Source organism: Miscanthus floridulus, chromosome 18, assembly GCF_019320115.1.
Source record: "Miscanthus floridulus cultivar M001 chromosome 18, ASM1932011v1, whole genome shotgun sequence".
In the NCBI taxonomy this organism is placed as follows: Eukaryota; Viridiplantae; Streptophyta; class Magnoliopsida; order Poales; family Poaceae; genus Miscanthus; species Miscanthus floridulus.
The window spans coordinates 28,518,087-28,537,170 of record NC_089597.1 but is presented as its reverse complement, the minus strand read 5'-3'; the positions used below and the strand labels follow the sequence as shown (position 1 = coordinate 28,537,170).

Genomic DNA, 19,084 nt, shown 5'->3' with positions numbered 1-19,084 from the left:
AAACCCATCGGCCTCGCCCAGTCGCGCCGATGCCCAGTCAAAACCTGAGCAGCATCACTGTATGTGAGCTCACCGCCCGCCCGCGCGCCAACCGCTAACGGAAAAAAAAAAAGACTTCGCCGGCCCGCCCGGCCGCCGAGCTTACCGCGTCACGCACCGTGCATGGACAGGATCCCGCGAGCTCGGAATAGCAGTGGTCCAAGTCTCGCATCGCACGGTGGAGGTGTCCCGCGCCCCGCGACGGGCTGTCAGGCTCCGATCCCCTTTCCACACTCTGGCTTGGCCTCTGCCGCTTGCCTCCATGCCTTGGCGTCTAGCATTTACTATTTAGCCGAGGTGCGGTTGGGCGGCAGGGCAGCAGCCACCTCCTCCCGCGTGCTCTCCACTCCCAGCCCCCCGAGGACTACTACAGCACTAGGCTTGGTTGGCCACAGCCGCGACACTGCTCCGCTCTGCAAAGCATTGCCTGGTTTCTTGGCATGGCCGCCGCGGGGACGCAGCAGCTGGGTCGGCTTCTCGGCGGTCTCTGGTTCCTGGCCGCGTTGTTGCGGCCGGGCGGCGCTGCGGCGGCCGGGCAGCCGGCGGTGGCCACCGTCGATGCGCGGCTCGCCGTCGCGGCGACCGGGGAGGACTTCGTGTGCGCGACATTGGACTGGTGGCCGCCGGACAAGTGCGACTACGGCACCTGCGCCTGGGGCCGCGCCGGCCTGCTCAACCTGGTGAGTGACAACTGACGACACGGCCGCGTAATTAAGACCCTGTTTGTTCGTGGTCCAAGCCAAGGACACGCGAGACGCGAGCTCAGCTGGCTGACGCGCAGTTTCTGTCTCTCCTCTCGCGCAGGATCTCTCCAACAAGGTCCTGCTCAATGCCGTCAGAGGTAGGCGACGACCGGCGGCGGCCGTGGCCCCTCCGCTGTATCGAGGGGTTCTCCCAATCCCCCATCCCAGTAGCTCTTTGCCAATGCGGTGGTGAATTTTGTTTGTTTCAGCCTTCTCGCCGCCGCTGGTGCTCCGCCTGGGAGGGTCGCTGCAGGACAAGGTGGTGTACGGCACCGCGGACCTCGGCGGGCGGCCGTGCGCGCCGTTCGCCAAGAACGTGTCGGAGATGCACGGCTTCACCCAGGGCTGCCTGCCCCTGCGCAGGTGGGACGAGCTCAACGCCTTCTTCCAGAAATCTGCGTGAGTTTTCATCGATTTCAGCCACTGAATTTTCAGTTCTGTGCTCCTCTTTGGGCTGTGAGAAATTCATCGGGCGGTGCATGTTGCAGTGCCAAGATTGTGTTCGGGCTCAACGCGCTGAATGGCCGCGTTCCGTTGCCTGATGGATCCGTGGGAGGGCCATGGGATTACACCAATGCGGCGTCACTGATTCGGTACACCGCGAACAAGGGCTACCGAATTCATGGGTGGGAGCTTGGTATGTTGTTTTATTGTGCATTTCATCATGCTAGTTGGTTCGAAATGCCCCTACTGTCTGGTCTGAAAGTGATAATTTTTAATGATGTATAACTTGTTTCTGAAAGTCTCTTTTCATATGCCTGGTCTCAAAGTGAGAATTTTTAATGCATAACTTGTTTCTGAAAGGCTCTATTCAGTATGTCTATCTATTTTCAGAGAAGGGCTAGAGTTTCTGTTCAAACATCTTTTCAGTGTTCTCTAGTTTTCTGAAATTATTGATGTTGACATGTGAAATGTCCAATCTTTAGGACAGTAGCATGTGTGGTTAGGCTGCCTAATACCAATTTCTGAATTATCCACAGCTTTTATACCTAATAATAAATAACATTTTGGGTCCCCCCAATTTTGAAAATAATTCTCCAAAAAAAAATTAGAGTCACTAGCTACAATTTCAATAAAAAATGCAGGAAATGAACTCAGTGGTACTGGAGTAGGAACTCGGGTTGGCGCGGACCAATATGCTGCAGATGTGATCGCCCTAAAAAAACTAATCGATGACATATACCGAAGCAATCCATCAAAACCATTGGTGCTTGCTCCTGGAGGATTCTTTGACCAAGCCTGGTTTAGCCAACTTATTGACAAAACCAAGCCAAATCTACTGAATGTGATCACCCACCACATTTACAATTTAGGACCAGGTATACTCACAGCTATTTACTTGCGGATAATTTGGTTTATGCAAACAGAGCTGAAAAACAATTTGCTGAACTGAACATCGCAGGAAAGGACACGCATCTGATTGACAAGATCCTCAATCCATCAACCCTCGACGGAATGATAGGCACATTCAGCAATCTTCAGGGGATGCTGAAATCCGCAGGAACATCGACCGTCGCATGGGTTGGGGAAGCTGGAGGCGCTTACAATAGCGGACGGCACCTTGTCACTGATGCATTTGTGTTCAGCTTCTGGTAAGCTAACAAGTTCTCCGGTGTCGAATTCTGTTTAGCTGTTCTTGGATATGTTTTTGAGCTCGTTTTGGTTTTTTTTTTTTCAAGGTTTTTAGATCAGCTTGGGATGTCAGCAAAGTATGACACAAAGAGCTACTGCAGACAGAGTTTGATTGGTGGCAACTACGGCCTGCTAAATACCACAACGTTCCAACCAAACCCTGACTATTACAGGTAAAAATACATAATGTTCTTAATGGCTAAAGTAGTATAGTAGGTATAAACACTTGAGGAAAAACTTAGCCTTGTACCGACGAAAAGAACTTGTCTTGTGCTGGAGTACAAGAAGATTGGATGCATCGAACAAGATATAATCCTTTGTCCTAAATGCATAGAACTACCCCCAATTGCTAAAAAGGTTGATCTTGCAGAACAAAAAAGAAAAACAAAGTTGCCGATTTGTCACTTCAATGACAGAATTCCTCCCAACTTTCTGTGCAGTGCTTTACTGTGGCATCGCCTCATGGGAACCAAAGTTCTAGCAACAACATTCAGCGGCACGAACAAGATCCGCGCATATGCGCACTGCGCAAGAGATTCAGTAAGCAATTCAGTACCTATTTCATCAGCAACATCACATCGGCAGCCAAAAAAACCTTCATCTCCTAAAGAATTCACGCTCAATCTTTACTCTGCGTGCGTCCTCCTCGTCCAGCCAGGAATCACTCTACTGCTGATCAACCTCAGCGGCAACACGACGACCCAGGTCTCAGTGACGGTGACGACCCAAGGGACGGTAGCGGCGCACAAGCATGGCGCAAGGAAGCACGTCGGCGGCAGGAAGTTCCGGCACGTCCACGGCCCCAGCTTCACCGGCGTCGACGAGGCAGCCGGCGCCGTGAGAGATGAGTACCATCTCACCCCCAAGGACGGCAACCTGAGGAGCCAGGTCATGCTGCTGAACGGCAGGGCGTTGGCCACCGACGCGGCGGGGAACATCCCGACACTGGAGGCTGTCAAGGTGGATGCGGCACAGCCCATCGCTGTGGCGCCGTACTCCATCGTGTTCGCTCGCATTTCACATTTCAGTGCCCCGGCATGTAGTTAGAGTAGTAGCTAGATGGGTAGTAGATTCATAATGGGTTTAGCCTGATTGGTGATGATGGACAGCTAAGCTTTCCATCTGGTAAGATGAGGTGAAATGAGGTACAAGGCATCTGTCGAGAGAAAAGGGATGCAATTCAAGGGTGAGTTTGTTTTTTTTTATTCTTAGAATTGTAGAAGGTTGAAGAAATTATGATGAACAACGATGGGAAGGGGAAAGGCTCGTTCCCATTGTCTTTCAGTTCATGGTTGGAAACACCAGTGAAACAGATTTGAGAGTGGTATTGGCGAAATTTGCTGAGTTCAAGGAAAGTATCAACTTTTCAAAAGCAAAAATGGAAAGCATCTAAGAAGAACTTTGCTTGGAACCAAAGAAATTCCAGAATATTGTGGTGCACCGAGAAAAAGGAGAATTTGATTTGACTTCAAGTTTCAAGGTCTGTTTGGAAAAGAGGAATTCAAAACAGAGAAAATGAATAAAACACAGGAATATGAAACGTGTGTACGTTGAAAATAAATAAAGGATTGAAAAAACACATGAATTTTATAGGAACCGAATATGAAACGTGTGTACGTTGAAAATAAATAAAGGATTGAAAAACACATGAATCTTATAGGAACCGGTGGTTGAAACACGAGAACATAAGACATGTTCATTCCTCCATTCTATTGAGCAAGGACTTATCATCATCCCTCCATTCACATGTAGGAAAAATTTCCAAGAGTTCGGAGTGGATGTTTTATTTCCTCCATTTTATAAAAAGCAAGTATTTCTAAAGGAAAGGAAAACTTCGTTCCTTTGGTTGTTCCAAACACTAGTCTATGTGATGCAAGCAAAACAAAGATATTAGATTACTTTGAAATTACTCCAATCCAAACAGGGCCTTGGGTTCTTTTATGAACTCGTCGGCAGCAGCCATGACAGTATACAAAAAGCATTCGTATTCCGCAATAACGCAGAGCATAACACTGGATGATTGGAATGGGCATCAACAGAGCAATACAGAGTTACCACCAGTACAATTCAACAATCATGTATCATTGTTCAAAGATTTCAACATCATCACCATCATCAAAGGGACTGGAAAAATTTGCCAGACGCAGGACATCTGTTCTCTTCTACGTGGAGCTACAGGGAGTAAGAGTAAGGCTAACAGTAACGCCTCCAGGAGGCCCAAAGAGAAAATACGAACAGCAGCAGCAATCCTGAAACAATGAGACCAAAAAAACAGCAGTGCAGCAAGACGGCTAGCGCACAATACACAAGAACTGGCGATTTGGCAGGAGTTATTCGTTGGTGTGGCCCTTACAGATACTTGAACAGAATGCCACCTTGGGTGGCGAAGAAGGGGGCAAACACGAGGGACTCCACGGCCATGAGCTTGATGAGGATGTTGAGGGACGGGCCCGAGGTGTCCTTCAGGGGGTCACCAATGGTGTCACCGATCACAGCAGCCTTGTGGCAGTCAGATCCCTTGGGGCCAAGGGTCCTCGCGTGCTCGCTGGCACCAGCCTGAAACAAGCAGAGGATGAAATTGAGGAGAAAGTTAGCACTGACCATAGATGAACAGACATGGTGTTCAATGAGACTTTTTCAGGACATTCACCTCAATGTACTTCTTGGCATTGTCCCATGCACCACCGGTGTTGGAAGCAGAGATGGCAATCTGTCGAAAGCAGAAATCCATAAACCCTAGAACAAGCAAACACATTGAAGTGCACAAAGAGTAGAAGGCAAAGAGCGCACCTGCACTCCAGAAACCAGGGCACCAGCAAGAACGCCAGAAAGAGTCTCAACACCGAAGAGGGTTCCAACAATGAGGGGAGTGAGCATGACCAGAGCACCCGGAGGTATCATCTCCTTGATGGAAGCATCAGTGGAGATCTTCACACAGGTTGCATAGTCGGGCTTGGCAGTTCCCTCCATTATCCCAGGAATGGTGTTGAACTGCCTGCGGACCTCCTCCACCATCTTCAGGGCGGCACTTCCAACACTCTTCATGGTCATGGCAGAGAACCAGTAGGGAAGCATGGCTCCAACAATCAAACCAATGAAAACTTTCGGGGAGAGGACATCGACAACCGTCACTCCAGCTCTGCTGACGAAGGCGCCAAAAAGCGCCAGGGACACAAGAGCAGCTGAACCAATGGCAAATCCCTGCAAAGAGATACAGATGAATTAAGTTACCAGAGGAGTACAACTGTTCTTTTGTTGCAGATTACTATCTACTACTACTACATAGGGATACAGATGAATTAAGTTACCAAATGAGTACAATGGTTCTTTACTTCTTTTGTTATCTTCTACCTACTACTTCATTCTCATATGTTAAAATATTAAGGAATACATAACCTACCAACAGTGCCAATAATGACAGTGGCAAATGAACAAGTTGAGCCAACAAATGAATAAAAAGCATTTTTACCTTTCCAATAGCAGCAGTTGTGTTGCCAGCAGCATCAAGAGCATCAGTTCTCTCACGGATTCTGTGGCTCATTCCAGCCATCTCAGCAATACCACCAGCATTGTCACTGATGGGACCATAAGCATCAATAGCAAGACCAGTTGCGATTGTGCTCAGCATACCAAGAGCGGCAACTGCGATGCCGTACATTGCAGCAATGGAGAAACTGACATAGATGCTAATAGCGATAGCGAAAATCGGGATGATAACCGACTTGTACCCAAGAGCGAGACCAAAAATGACATTAGTGGCAGCACCAGTTCTGCACGAATCGGCGACATCTTGCACAGGACTGCCACAGAATAAACATGTTAGGATTAAAACACCATCACAAAGAAATGATAACAAGAAAAACATAATAGAGACTGGTAGGATGCGAACCTGTATGCATTGCTAGTGTAGTATTCTGTGACAAAACCAATAATCAGACCAGCCCACAGACCAATTGCAACACAGAAGAACAAGCCCCTGGAAAGATATGGCAGTTGTCAAGACGGTACATTCCATTCTACAAATAAATGGCAAAGGTTAACAAAAAAAAGCATACCAGTTGGAGACCTCCTTCTGAGTACCGAAGTTGTAGATGGTGAACTTAGCTGGAAGGGCCAACCAGCTGATTACAGCAATACCAACAGTCATCAGGACGGTGGAGATGATGAGCTGCTTCTTAAGTGCAGGCTCAATTTCCTTCACAGCCTTGACTTCAAAGAAATCAGTAGCAAAAAGGGTGGTGATCAAGCAGACGATGATACCAACAGAGCTAACAAGGAGTGGGTAGCACATCCCAGTGAAATCATGGTCGATTCCGAAAGATGAAATAGACGCAACAACAAGGGCAGCACAGGAAGACTCAGCATATGACCCAAAGAGATCAGATCCCATTCCAGCAATGTCACCAACATTGTCACCGACATTATCAGCAATCACCTGCAAAATAAGATTTAAAAGTTCAGGGAAGGAAATGCCATGTATTAATGATTGTATAGCTCCTAGAATTGTCCTAAAATGAACACTATATGTCAAGAAAACTTACAGCTGGGTTCCTAGGATCATCCTCAGGAATGTTCCTCTCGACCTTTCCAACAAGATCGGCACCAACATCAGCAGCCTTCGTGTAGATGCCTCCACCAACTCTTCCGAAGAGAGCCATGGATGACCCACCAAGGCCATAACCAGTGATGGACTCAAAAAGACCCTCCCAGTCATCACCGTAATACAACTTAAATACATTAATGGTGATGTACAGAACCACAAGCCCACTTGATGCAAGCAGGAAACCCATAACAGCGCCAGAGCGGAAGGCAGTGATAAAAGCCTTGCCAACACCCTTCCTAGCTTCCAGGGTAGTTCTGGCATTCGCATATGTGGCAATCTTCATGCCAAGGAAACCAGATACCAAAGATGTGATGGCTCCAAGCAAGAACGACACAGTGCTAAAGAGTGCAGTGAACAGTGCAGGCTTGCAGTACTTGTCCTTGCTATAGGTGCAGGGCTGGCTCTTCGTGCTGAATCCCTCAACCGAACCAAGGAAGAGGAAGATCACAACAGCAAAAATAGACATGAAGATACCAACATATTGGTACTCAGTGAAAAGAAACGATGTTGCTCCTGTCCAATAAAAGAAAAGACAATTGTTAGACATCAGTTATATGGTTAGGGTCACTAGGATGTAAATATAACACCACACAAGATTATATTGCGCTGCGCATGCAAACTATGCACAATACAATAGCACACTAGTCAAGGAAGATCAGAAAGAACACCAAAACTATTGGTCCAATTTTATCTTTCCAGTATCAGCAAATAAATAACTAGTGCCTAATACAGACTTGACACATCCAACATCCATTTGTCAACCACACAGGGAAGTAACAAACTCATGGCCCCCAACCAGATAACTCCAAAAGTGCTTATTTTCCTGTGTCCCCATCTCAATCACAGAAAATAGCACATCCGGTCAAAGATTGGTGACACGCTTAAAACAAAACCCCACATATGGGGGCATGTATCTGATGAGCACTAGGCCATCCATGCTGATCTAAATGGGAAGCTCAGAGGTCAGTGAACAAGCGACATGTGAGTGACAGATGGCAGAGAATCCCCATCCCTTACCCAGGAACTTCCAGGTCCAGATCTACCTAGCACTAGAGACATAGGATCCCATGTATTGATTAAATAAATGGTAGCTCAAGTCCACCAAATGGTGCCCTGCCCAACTTTGCTACGTGTGCACATATAAAGTTTGTTACAGATACATCACGCACCTTCCATTACCAAGTTTTGGTCTAGAAGCAAGGGGCCAGGCGAGATCAGAACATTTTTTTGTCAACTGAAAGCTACACCTTTACTGCAGCACCGACACAGAGCAAGAACACCGCAAGGCATTAAAAGAACTCTTCAGCAAAGCCTAGATCCATCACCCACTACAAGCATCCAAAGCCAAAGCCCAGATTCACACTTCCAAGGGGTGAGAAAAAGGAATTATTTGCCTGCCCCACTTGGGACCCGTGAACCGAATACTAGCAAAACAACAGTAACATATCACATGAGCCCCCATTTGAAAAAATCCACATTTGGGACAGGTGCCAGTAGTGACCAAAATTATCATAAAAAGTACATAGTTTGGACTCTGGAGGGGGGAAGGGGTAGTACAGCAACTGGCAGCCCCCACAGAGGTACCAACACCCCCCACAGAGATATTTGTCTTCCATTCCGTAGAAAACATGCAGTCTGAAACTCGTTTCAGTCCAAAGAGAAACATCATTCTGTGATGCCTAGCCAGTAAGCTATGGTCCCCGAAGAGGGTAAAAATAGAATGGCATTTGAGCTCACCCAGGCACACATCCTGATATTAGGAACTTCACGGCCAGATCAGCGTGAAAGCCACTAAATAAACGAACGGATAACAAAAGTCTGGACCTTTTACCCCCCGCAAAGATCTCAATTTTTCGAGAAACGTGTGTATATCTATCCTATAATAAACGACAAATATGCTAAGAACGTAATCCTCGGTTGGCAAACGCGCCAGAGCAGCGCGAAATGCGTGGATCTAAGCGGACCCAGCGAGCGGCAGCCCCCAGATCTGAGGAATCCCCGGGCTCACCTTCGGAGATAGCGTTCTGGATCTCGGCGCACTTGACGACGACGTTGTGGTCGTTGAGCCCCTCCTCCTCCTCGATGAGGTAGTCGCCGTAGCCGTTCTTGCCGCCGCCGCCGGACGCGGCGGCCGCGGCCGGGGAGAGCTTCACCCGCGACACGATCACCCACTGCACGACGGCGAAGGCGATGCCGATGACGGCGGCGACGGGGATGAACACCTCAGTGGCGAGCGCCGAGAGGATCGCCATGGCGCGCCGGCGGAAGGCCAAACCCTAACCCTACGCGGGGAACGAACGCACGGACGTGCGGCGGCGGCGGGGTGGGGGAAGGGGAGAGGCGACGGACGCGTCTCGCTCTGCACGCTCTCTCCCCTCTGCTCGGGGCGCGTGTTCTTATATAGCGGGGAAGGTGAGTGTAGGTGGCCAGGAGAGAGAAGAAGAAGGGGGGGGCGGGTCGTGAATGCAATTAACTTGGAAGGGGTTAGGCGTAAAATTTGCAGGCCCGTGTGTCAGTGTGTGGGGTGTCCCGTTTTATAGCCTTTTGTTGTTGCTGGTGTGGTGGGCTGGAATTTTTTTATGGCAGGTGGGCCCAGGAGATAAATATCTTTATCTTTTCTTTTGTTCTTCATTGTAGGCGGGAAAAGATCTGGATCAAGCGTAAGGGAGTGAGCTTCCACTGACGTGTCATTTGCTTTCAACATTGGATAAGTTAATGATCTTGGATACTGCAATGGCAATGTGATTACTCCGTCTTCTTTGGGCGTCAACGAGAACCAGACATTTTTTTCCTTTGAAATGAGCTAGGAACCAGACAATATTCATTTACAAATTAATAATAAAGTAGTAGAAAATACAAGAGAATAACCATGTAGGCTAGACGTGGGGAGAAAATAACAACAAAACAAACTATAAAAACTACATCAGTCATAGCCAAAAAAACTACTTGGACAATCGTTGCTAAAACTATTGTAAACCCATCTTAATTGCTTAGGCGGTATTGGCCCTCCGCAGTGTTAACCTGGATTGAAGCTTGAAGTGGAGAGAGAATATTTGTGAACGGCTCTGCCACTGCAACAAGTGATGCCGACGCTACAAATTTTGAGAGCGGCATAGGTATTTGCTAAGGTTCTCTAAAGCAAGTCGTTTTGGATATCGACACGGTCTTTAAAAAACGACTTTGACCGCTACTTTTTGCTATAAAATATTTATAAAATATAGTCAATATATACATTTATGAAACTACATTTCGAGATGAATCTACTTACATCACTTTCATATTTTCAAACTCAACCCAAAAAAAGTTATTTGTAATCAAAGTTTAAAATGTTTGACTTAAGACAACCTCAAAACGACTTGTTTTAGAGAACCGGATGGAGTACTTGCCTCGATGCTAACTCTGACAAGGACAAACTACAGCAAAGTTGTTGGTCGCCGCTAGTAATGCCATCACGCTGTAGCCTTGGGATAATGATGCCTTTTTTGGGCAATGAGACCCATTATTTTCTAAGCTCCACATATTGCTAAAAGCCTTACGGTTTTAATCTCTTTCCTACAACTAAAAAGAACAAAAGTAAGATAATTTTTTAGTGCAACATTTTTTTGGGTCGCCCTTCCCTCCCTTGCGATACCGTGGCTTAGATAGCCAAGTACGCCTTGGAAACCTTGCGCAAACGCCTAGCCATCTCGGGAAGGAAACATCGCGGCCTCGCCATCTCGGAAAGGAAACATCGCGCCTCGCCATCTCGGGAAGGAAATCTGGTAGCCTCCCTCATCCTGTGACTCATCCATCTCAGCGCGACAGTCATCGCCATCGCGTGGCCTCCCTCATCCTCGCTCATCGGGCAGGCACCCGGTGATGGTGTTCTACCACGGCGGCGCATTCGTGATCGAGTCAGCGTTAACGCCGCTGTACCACGCGTACCTGAACGGGGTGGCGGCGAAGGCGCGCGTGGTGGCGGTGTCCGTGGAGTACCGCCTGGCGCGGAGCACCGGATGCCGACAGCGTACGATGACTTGTGGCAGGCGCTCAATTGGGTGGCCCAGAACGCCATGTCCGGGCTAGAGCCATGGCTGCGGGACCGAGCCAACCTGTCCTGGCTCTTCGTCGCCGAGGACAGTGTCGGCGCCAACATCACGCACAAATGGCCATGCGCGCGGGGGGGGGGCACGGAGGAGGGCAGGCGGCGGCTAGACGGTGGCGCAGCCATCACAGGGCTCCTTACTTCTGGGGAAGTAGCAGTGGCCGGGGAGATGACAGACCCGGTGAGGCGGCACCAGTACGAAGCGATGTGGTCCTTCATCTGCGGCAGGCGGTATGGCATCGACGACCTGCGGGTGGACCCACTGTCGATGCCGGCGTCGTAGTGGCGGAAGCTGGCATGCTCACGCGTGGCGATCACATCGTCGGGCCTGGATGACTTTCGGCCATGCGACCTAGCGTACACGGCGGCGGCGTGTAACAACCAGTCCCGACATACATGGCCCAGGCCCACTCTTCCGAGGAGTGGTCCCACCCGCGTAGCAACCCGCTTGAACTTTTGTCCTCGCTTTCTTCAAAACGGTTAATCGAAGGTTACTATGCGTCCCTGGCCCTGGTATTTAAGTCGATCCGACGATTCCTCAGTTTCCAGTATGGTACTAAACCTGGTTGCACAGTGTTTTTTCACGGTGCTACAGTAATCCCTGCACATCATATATAATCAGTGATCATTTAAAATAAGGTAGATATATATGATGTGCATTTATGTACAGGCATTTTATGGAAACTACATACACAAATATATCTACTTCTGAGTCCTACTAGTATAGGTCTAGTAGTTGCTATGCTCAGGATTTCAGTAGCGTGAGTAACCTGTCGTTACTCACAATAAATGATAATTATGATCACTCATGATATAATGGTGGAAAGGAAAAGTGGTGACCGGACAGGGATATGGTTTGGGTACTGGTAGGTGTAAGAGGTTGTGTCCTGAGGCCAACAGGGCATAGCTTGGTTACACTTTTTCTCTATCTGTGTCGGTTAAGGATCGGCCGTTGCATAAGTCTCAAGGTAAGTCACAGATTTATTATTCCGAGCACATACTTAGGTATAGGTGCAGGGAAGACTTGTTGCTCTCTTGTTGTGGGTTTCGGCTCTTTTCGGACGGACTGATTGGAGGCGGGGATGGTGGAGGTCCTTGCACCGCACTAAGTCCGAGACTTAGAAGCGAGGGCTTGGAGTCCAAGTTTAGACAGGAACTTAGACCCCATGACAGGAGGGTGATGGGTTGATCCTGCTTGTGCCTGGAGTACAAGCGAGGCGTGTGTTTTCAGGGTACCCAGCTGGGGGCATTGATTCGCGAATCGCCGGGCAATCCGGTATGGCTTGTTTTGGGTCTAGCACCGTAGTAAGAACTAAAAGATGGAAAGTGATAAAACGGAACTAATTGCTTAACTCTTGCTTGAAGGTAGAATAGAGGCTTACGTAGAACAACTAGATAATAAATTAATATGGCTATTAATAATAACATAAATAAGGACTCACTATTAGTATTGCTTTCTGTAAAAAAGAAACCAGCAAACCATAAAGCTTATCATATTCCTTGGAGTCGGAAAATTATTCCCACTAGTCAGATAAGTCTTGCGAGTACATTATGTACTCAGGGTTTATTTACCCCTGTTGCAGGTAATGTTTGAAGACCACCTTTGTGTGGAGGATTCTTCTAGTGGGTACAGACGGATCCTCGTTCTTTATCGCTAGATGTTTACTTTTAATTCCACTGTTTAATATTCCGTACTCTGACTTTGGAAATGTAATAATATAATTTTTATGAACTTTAGATGTATAAAATGGATTAAGTATTGTAACTCGTTCTCATTATTGGATCCTTGGGGGAAAATGTGGATCTTTAGGGTTCTCCCTTGGGGTGTGCCCGATAGATACCACCCGTTGTAGCTTGCTTTCGGGGTGCTTAGTGTCTGGTGGAAGACAAGCGCCTCCGTAAGTATGCTATTTCGGGTGGTTCTGCCACAAGATGTACTGTACATCGTCACCATACTGTTGAGTGGTTTTTCAATGGTGCATTCTTTGTTTTAGGATTTGGATTTATCAAGACAAACTGGATAGATGAAAGCTCTAGTTTGGTTTTGGTGAATTGATGAAACCCTAAGTGCTAACCTAGTTTATTAAGTGATCATGAGATAGGTAGCACACTACAAGTGGAGAAGCCAATGAAGATCATAGCATGATGATGATGATGGCATGGTGATGATCAAGTGCTTCGACTTGGAAAGAAGAAAAAGAAAAACAAAAAGCTCAAGGCAAAGGTATATTTTGTAGGAGCTATTTTATTTTGGTGATCAAGACAATTAGAGAGTGTGATCACATTTAGGTTTGATAGTCGTACTATTAAGAGGGGTGAAACTCGTATCGGAATGCGGTTATCAAACTGCCACTAGATGCTCTAACTCATTGCATATGCATTTAGGATCTAGTGGAGTGCTAACACCCTTAAAAATAGTTGTGAAAATATGCTAACACTTGTGCACAAGGTGATACACTTGGTGGTGTTGGCACATCTACAAAGGAGGTGGTGTTTGCAGGGTTGAGATGGGTTTGGGATTCGGCGCTTTCGAGAAAATAGAATGCCTATTTTCTATTGTGCCGGATGTAAATTCTTGTGGTTGGCACATTGAAGGGTGAAGAAGTTAGAAGTGAAAACGAGTTGATCGCGAAGACGCTGGTGTCGGTCAACTGATCGGACGCTGGGTCTGAAAGCACCGGACCCTAGCAGCGTGCGTCCGATCAAACTGACGGGTCTGCACAGTACCGAGGGTATTGCACCAGACGCTGGTCTGTATCTGGTCAAGGTGGACCGGACGTGTCCGGTCGAAGAAATACGCCTCGGGGAGCTTACTAGAAACGACCGGACGCTGAGGCTTCTGCGTCCGGTCATTTTGTGCCGGAGCGTCCGGTCAGCTTCGTAGCCGTTGAAATCTGACGAACAGCGTTTGAAGCCGATGACACGTGGCGCACATCGCACGACCGGACGCTGAGGTCCAGTGTCCGGTCAATATGACCGGAGCATCCAGTCGGCCCGTGTTCAGTGCAGTGAAGGGGTACAATGGCTCTATTTCGTGGGGGCTTCTATTTAAGCCCCATGGCCGGCTCAAGCTCACCTTCTTGCACATTTTTCATTGACATAGCAACCTTGTGAGTTTAGCAAAAGCCCTCCCACTCACTCATTTCCATCATTGATTCATCATCTTAGTGAGATTGGGAGTGATCCAAGTGCATTGCTTGAGTGATTGCATCTAGAGGCACTTGGTGTTCGTGTTTCGCTGTGGATTTCACTTGTTACTCTTGGTGGTTGCCGCCACCTAGACGGCTTGTAGCAGCGAGGATCGTTGAGCGGAGGGTGGTGATTATCTCTGGCTCCGATCGTGGTGATTGTGAGGGGTTCTTGACCTTTCCCCGGCGGAGCGCCAAAAGGTACTCTAGTGGATTGCTCGTGGCTTGTGTGATCCTCATCTTATGTTGGTTGTGTGGCACCCTATTGAGGGTTTGGCGTGTGAAGCCAATTAGCACGTGAACCTCCAAGTGAGTGAATCGCCACAACGAGGACTAGCTTGCCGGCAAGCAAGTGAACCTCGGTAAAAATCATTGTGTTCATCATTGATTCCGAAGTGATTGGTCATCATTGTTATTCATCTTCGTGATTGATTGGTTCATTCATCTACACGGCGGTATAACCCTCTTGATCACTCTCTTTACTTTACCGCAAACTAGTTGACAAGCTCTTTAGTGTAGCTAGTTGTGAGAGCTTACATGCTTGGTTGGTGTGGCTCTTTAGTTAGCCTTTGAGAGCACACTAACATAGGATAGTGTCATTGCTCTTGTGTGAATTGGCACTATCTAAACTAGAATTGTGGTAGGTGGCTTGCATTTTGAGTAGGCTAGCGCAACACTTGCTTCGCCTCATAATTGTCTAACCATTTGGTTAAGTGTTATAGAAATTTTTATTAAGCTATTCACCCCCCTCTAGCCATTAGGACCTTTCAACAGATAGTGAAGCAGCAAACAATTTGGGTCTTGTAGTCATTCACGAATTCGCAAACCTGGTAAGTTCACTTGCATCTCAGAGTAACTTCATTTTTAGGTCTTCCTAGATCTACCACTGCTCCTGTCCGACAAATTCAATTTTGCAGTTTTGTTACTTGAAGTTATTCCTTTCAGTCTTGCATGCATGTTTCCGTCTACCACTATATGTTGGTCATCAATCTATAATATACTTGCTTGCATCATCGTGCGTTGGACATCTATACTATTTTTCACCATGAGATAGTTGTAGAAAATTGAGCAGTAGCAGTTGGAATCTTTGTCAGCAGATGGTAATTCAATATCACGTTGTGGTCTGATATATAGTAAAAAATTGAGCAGTAGCAGTTGAAGTCATCGAAACTCTAAAAACTCCTTTTATATAATTGTAGACTTAATTAATATCTAATTTTCATTATGGTTTAACCATCTAATCATGACACTATGGAATACTAAGTAGAATTAGCCAACCAATAGTACACATAGAGCAACAAGTTCGCCTCGTAGAACTATTGAGAGACTATATTCTTAACTGTACAATATATTTCATGAAGACTTATATAATATTGATATTGATGTTACCAACATCATGATAGTATATCTTTTAGATAACAGACACACGCTCCCGTTGCAACTCACGGGCATTTACCTATATTTCATAAAATGCCTCTACAAATTAAGTTACTTATTTTATATTGATTATATTTTATACACTAAAATGATAAATTGTTCGATTTTCTGATCTTTTGTTGTTCGTTCAACACTCCATATTTTATAGATTTGGTCAAGTGCCATCCAAGTTTAAGTAAAATTTCACAAGAGACTTGAATTAAAGGTTATTCAAGACTGCATGCTTGGTTCAATGATTTACAAATTCTTGATGCAGAGCTAACAACTAAAGCAACAAATTCTTGTGCCGAGCTAACCATAAAAGCAAAGAGCAAGCCAAGATAAGGGTTAAAGCAAGGAATTCTTGTGCCGAGCAAACCATTAAATTAAGCAGCAAGCTTGTGCTTCAACAAGTTCCAATGCGGAGCTAACCGAGTTCTCCAGTGTTGAATCAGTGTTTTCTAATCCTTTGTATATCATAAGTAGTCTGTATTATCCCTTGGTTCAATAATAAATTGCAACAAGTTATCAATATAATTTATTTTGGTTTAGTTAAACTTGTAATGACGATCCATTCTGCAACTATTGTCCCGATAAATATATCTCTGTTTATTCATAATGAGCTTTGTTTACTTGTAGTACTAAATAATTGGAGCTGATACAAGTACGCCATCGACTCCATCTCAACCATAGCAAAGCTGATTCATCTCTTCTCATGTGCTTTGTTTATTTGTAGAACTAAGTCCATTGTACAAGTGCAGATACTAAATAATTTGTACAAGTGCAGATACTAAATAATTTGTAGAGACGGTGTCGGCACCGCCGCCTCGCGAGATCCTGTGTGAGCGCCATCACCACCGCGGCATGCGCGCGCTGCCGCTGCTGCCGCCCGCGCTGCTCCTCACGCCGTGCCTGTCGCCGCCGCCTCGCACTGCCGCTATGGTTAGGTTTTGGGGGGCACGGGTGACGAGCGGTGAGGGTGGAGTGCGAGAGACGGGGTAGGCGAAGGGACGAGCAGGAAGACTGGAGGAGGAGATGCGCGCCATGGCAAGAGGCGGAGCTCGGCGGAGCATGCCCAAGGGACAAGCGGGTTTTGTACGATTCACAACTGCCCGTGCATGGGGTTTAATGGGCAAGACCTGAACCGATTTGCAATCGGACGGTTCATATATTTAGTTTGCCTGATCCGACGGTCCATATGATTTTTAGTTATATATTCCTTGTTAGATTTATATTTCAAGAACATGTTTATATTTACTCAAATATTATATTTAAGTTTATATATACAGCAGCTTGTGCATAGCATTTGTGAGCCTGCGACACCAAGCTCTCCGTGACTATGTTAATTTTACGAACTTTGCCTTTTGGATTAATTGTCAATTTAACATTTGTATTTAATTTCACAGTATTGTTATCTTATCGTGCGATCCATATGTTTTTAGTATAAAAGTTTAGTTGTTCCGTAGCAACGCACGAGCACGAATCTAGTGAGAACTATACTTTAACGCTATTTGGCTATTTTGAAGCATGAGTTATTAAAATACTTATATACTCCCTCCGTCGACGAATGGGCATCATGGGCATCGTTTGAGAAAAATGTGTTTTTAGAGTCTGCATCATCTAAAGTGGTCCCTCGTGTTTCCTCTCGGGCTTATTCCCGGGCAACGCCTTGTATGGCATGCAGGGTTACGACGCAATCCTCCTTCCGTTATCCTCAAATACAACTCTGTTCGCTCCTGTTGGGGTTATGACCCTGAGGTGTCTTAAGGCACCGATTAGTTGACAGGCCACGCGGCATATAACTCATCGGGTTAACAATGACCCAAATGACTGAGACCCAGCTAGGATAGCACGCCGAACCAACGCCTAGGCCAAGGTCGGCCACGACCCCTTCTCCTACCTTAGCCACACGGAAGACGCGCGACCTCTCCCTCATCACGACCCCGAGGGCAGGACGGGGAGAGATCGAGCGCGGCTCAGTATGTCTGCTCTGACAAAAGCAGGCATGCCGCACTGACCTCACAAGGACCGAGGGGACAACAGTCACCTCGATCCGGTCAGACGCCATCCCTGTGCCACGCCGCACCAACGATACAGCACCACACAACGGTGGCAACGGGAACGAAACCCACCATCCGAATACGGACTGATAGGACGCGCGTACGATCCCACCCACTACGGGATGGGATCCATGACAATGGTCTCGACCTAGAGACCATCTCGACTTGCGGAGAGCCCCGACACCAACGATAGGGGTCGTGGCCCTCAGCCTCATGAAGCGACTAGGCGAACGACGACATAGGGCGGCTATCTACTATGGGTACGATGCCCCGGGGAACCTAGATGCAACGGCGAAGATCATGAAGGATGCCACGTTGCACAGGATAGCTGATGAACTATCACCATGGCTACAGTGCTGCCACGGCCAGCACAGTAGCACCACGTCAAACCCTGCCGCGACGTGGCCACAAGACCATGACGACAGCCACGCCCGGGCAAACATCAGAAGACGACGTGGCTTGCAAGCCAAGTTAGTTAGGACCTTCCTCAGGCTTTCGACCCTTCGGTCGGGAGAACCTTCTCTTTGTAACGAGCCCTAGCCCCGGACTCTATATAAGGGTGGCCAGGGCTCCTATCTCGGGACATCTTGACATTTCTTCATCCTCTACCATTTCATCCATAGCAGTAGGGCTTCTGGAGCTTCTCTTCGAACTATCCCTCATCTAGCATAGGTTCTACCACCTCTTTCACCATTCTTGCACCCCCATTGTAAGAACTTCAGAGCATTCAAGCGAGGAACACGTACTCGATCTTCTCTGAGACTGGACGTAGGGCTCCGGCCTGAACCAGTATAAATACTTATGTCTATTGGATGCTATCATCGTCTTTCTAGAGCTGCGCGATAATCGTATAAATTTAGTTCGGTTTATGAAACACCGACACCTCCATGTTCTCCGCAGCACCGATGCGCTGCAAGTCGCTCCACATCGTCGTGCTAACACGTCTTAGCACCACCAATTCGCTCCACGACGCAACGTTGTTGCATGCGATGGATCGCTAGGACAACGCAAATGAGGTGCACTACGTGCGTGGTGTCAACTGGGCATCAGATTCCAGCGACAAAGATGAAGAGCCCATGGCTAACGCGAGAGCAAGGAATTGATCAGCATGTCCGAGAGCGAGGTGCAGTTAGCGATGGATACATTTGTAGGTGAGACTTTGGTGCTGAAAGGTGATGCACTAGTGCCTATTTTTTATCTATGGTGGTCGAATTTTGGTATGGGCGGCAATAGATGGAAGGTCGATCACGACGTGAGAAGAGAGGGGGTGCATGGGCGCGCGATCGCGGCGTGAAATTTCCTTGTGTGGCCGTGCGGGG

The 19,084-nt window shown here is 47.2% G+C and overlaps 2 protein-coding genes and 1 pseudogene across 2 annotated transcripts; 2 read left to right on the top strand and 1 right to left on the bottom strand.

The window, feature by feature from the left end:
- The first annotated feature begins 352 nt into the window (after positions 1-352).
- On the top strand, positions 353-3,726 carry LOC136521415 (heparanase-like protein 3). The gene is made up of 9 exons (XM_066515154.1): positions 353-719; positions 844-880; positions 992-1,181; positions 1,271-1,419; positions 1,868-2,101; positions 2,185-2,374; positions 2,462-2,587; positions 2,855-2,954; positions 3,069-3,726. Exons 1-9 carry the CDS (start codon positions 480-482, stop codon positions 3,459-3,461), a joined length of 1,659 nt encoding a protein of 552 aa, XP_066371251.1. The 5' UTR covers positions 353-479; the 3' UTR covers positions 3,462-3,726.
- A 732-nt stretch (positions 3,727-4,458) lies between these two features.
- On the bottom strand, positions 4,459-9,400 carry LOC136519520 (pyrophosphate-energized vacuolar membrane proton pump-like). Its single transcript, XM_066512912.1, has 8 exons — positions 9,026-9,400; positions 6,956-7,530; positions 6,470-6,849; positions 6,304-6,390; positions 5,884-6,214; positions 5,205-5,615; positions 5,065-5,124; positions 4,459-4,970 (listed from the first exon to the last, which is right to left on the bottom strand). Exons 1-8 carry the CDS (start codon positions 9,267-9,269, stop codon positions 4,764-4,766), a joined length of 2,295 nt encoding a protein of 764 aa, XP_066369009.1. The 5' UTR covers positions 9,270-9,400; the 3' UTR covers positions 4,459-4,763.
- A 350-nt stretch (positions 9,401-9,750) lies between these two features.
- LOC136523575 (tuliposide B-converting enzyme 1, amyloplastic-like) lies at positions 9,751-12,695 on the top strand (annotated as a pseudogene).
- Positions 12,696-19,084: the final 6,389 nt, after the last annotated feature.

Coding starts and splice junctions, on each gene's coding strand:
- LOC136521415 (XM_066515154.1), top strand. CDS start 480: ATGGCCGCCGCGGGGACGCAGCAGCTGGGTCGGCTTCTCGGCGGTCTC. Junction 1,182..1,270: donor GCCTTCTTCCAGAAATCTGC/GTGAGTTTTCAT, acceptor TGCATGTTGCAG/TGCCAAGATTGTGTTCGGGC. Junction 1,420..1,867: donor AATTCATGGGTGGGAGCTTG/GTATGTTGTTTT, acceptor TAAAAAATGCAG/GAAATGAACTCAGTGGTACT.
- LOC136519520 (XM_066512912.1), bottom strand. CDS start 9,269: ATGGCGATCCTCTCGGCGCTCGCCACTGAGGTGTTCATCCCCGTCGCC. Junction 5,125..5,204: donor CCCTGGTTTCTGGAGTGCAG/GTGCGCTCTTTG, acceptor TGCTTTCGACAG/ATTGCCATCTCTGCTTCCAA. Junction 4,971..5,064: donor ATGCCAAGAAGTACATTGAG/GTGAATGTCCTG, acceptor TGCTTGTTTCAG/GCTGGTGCCAGCGAGCACGC.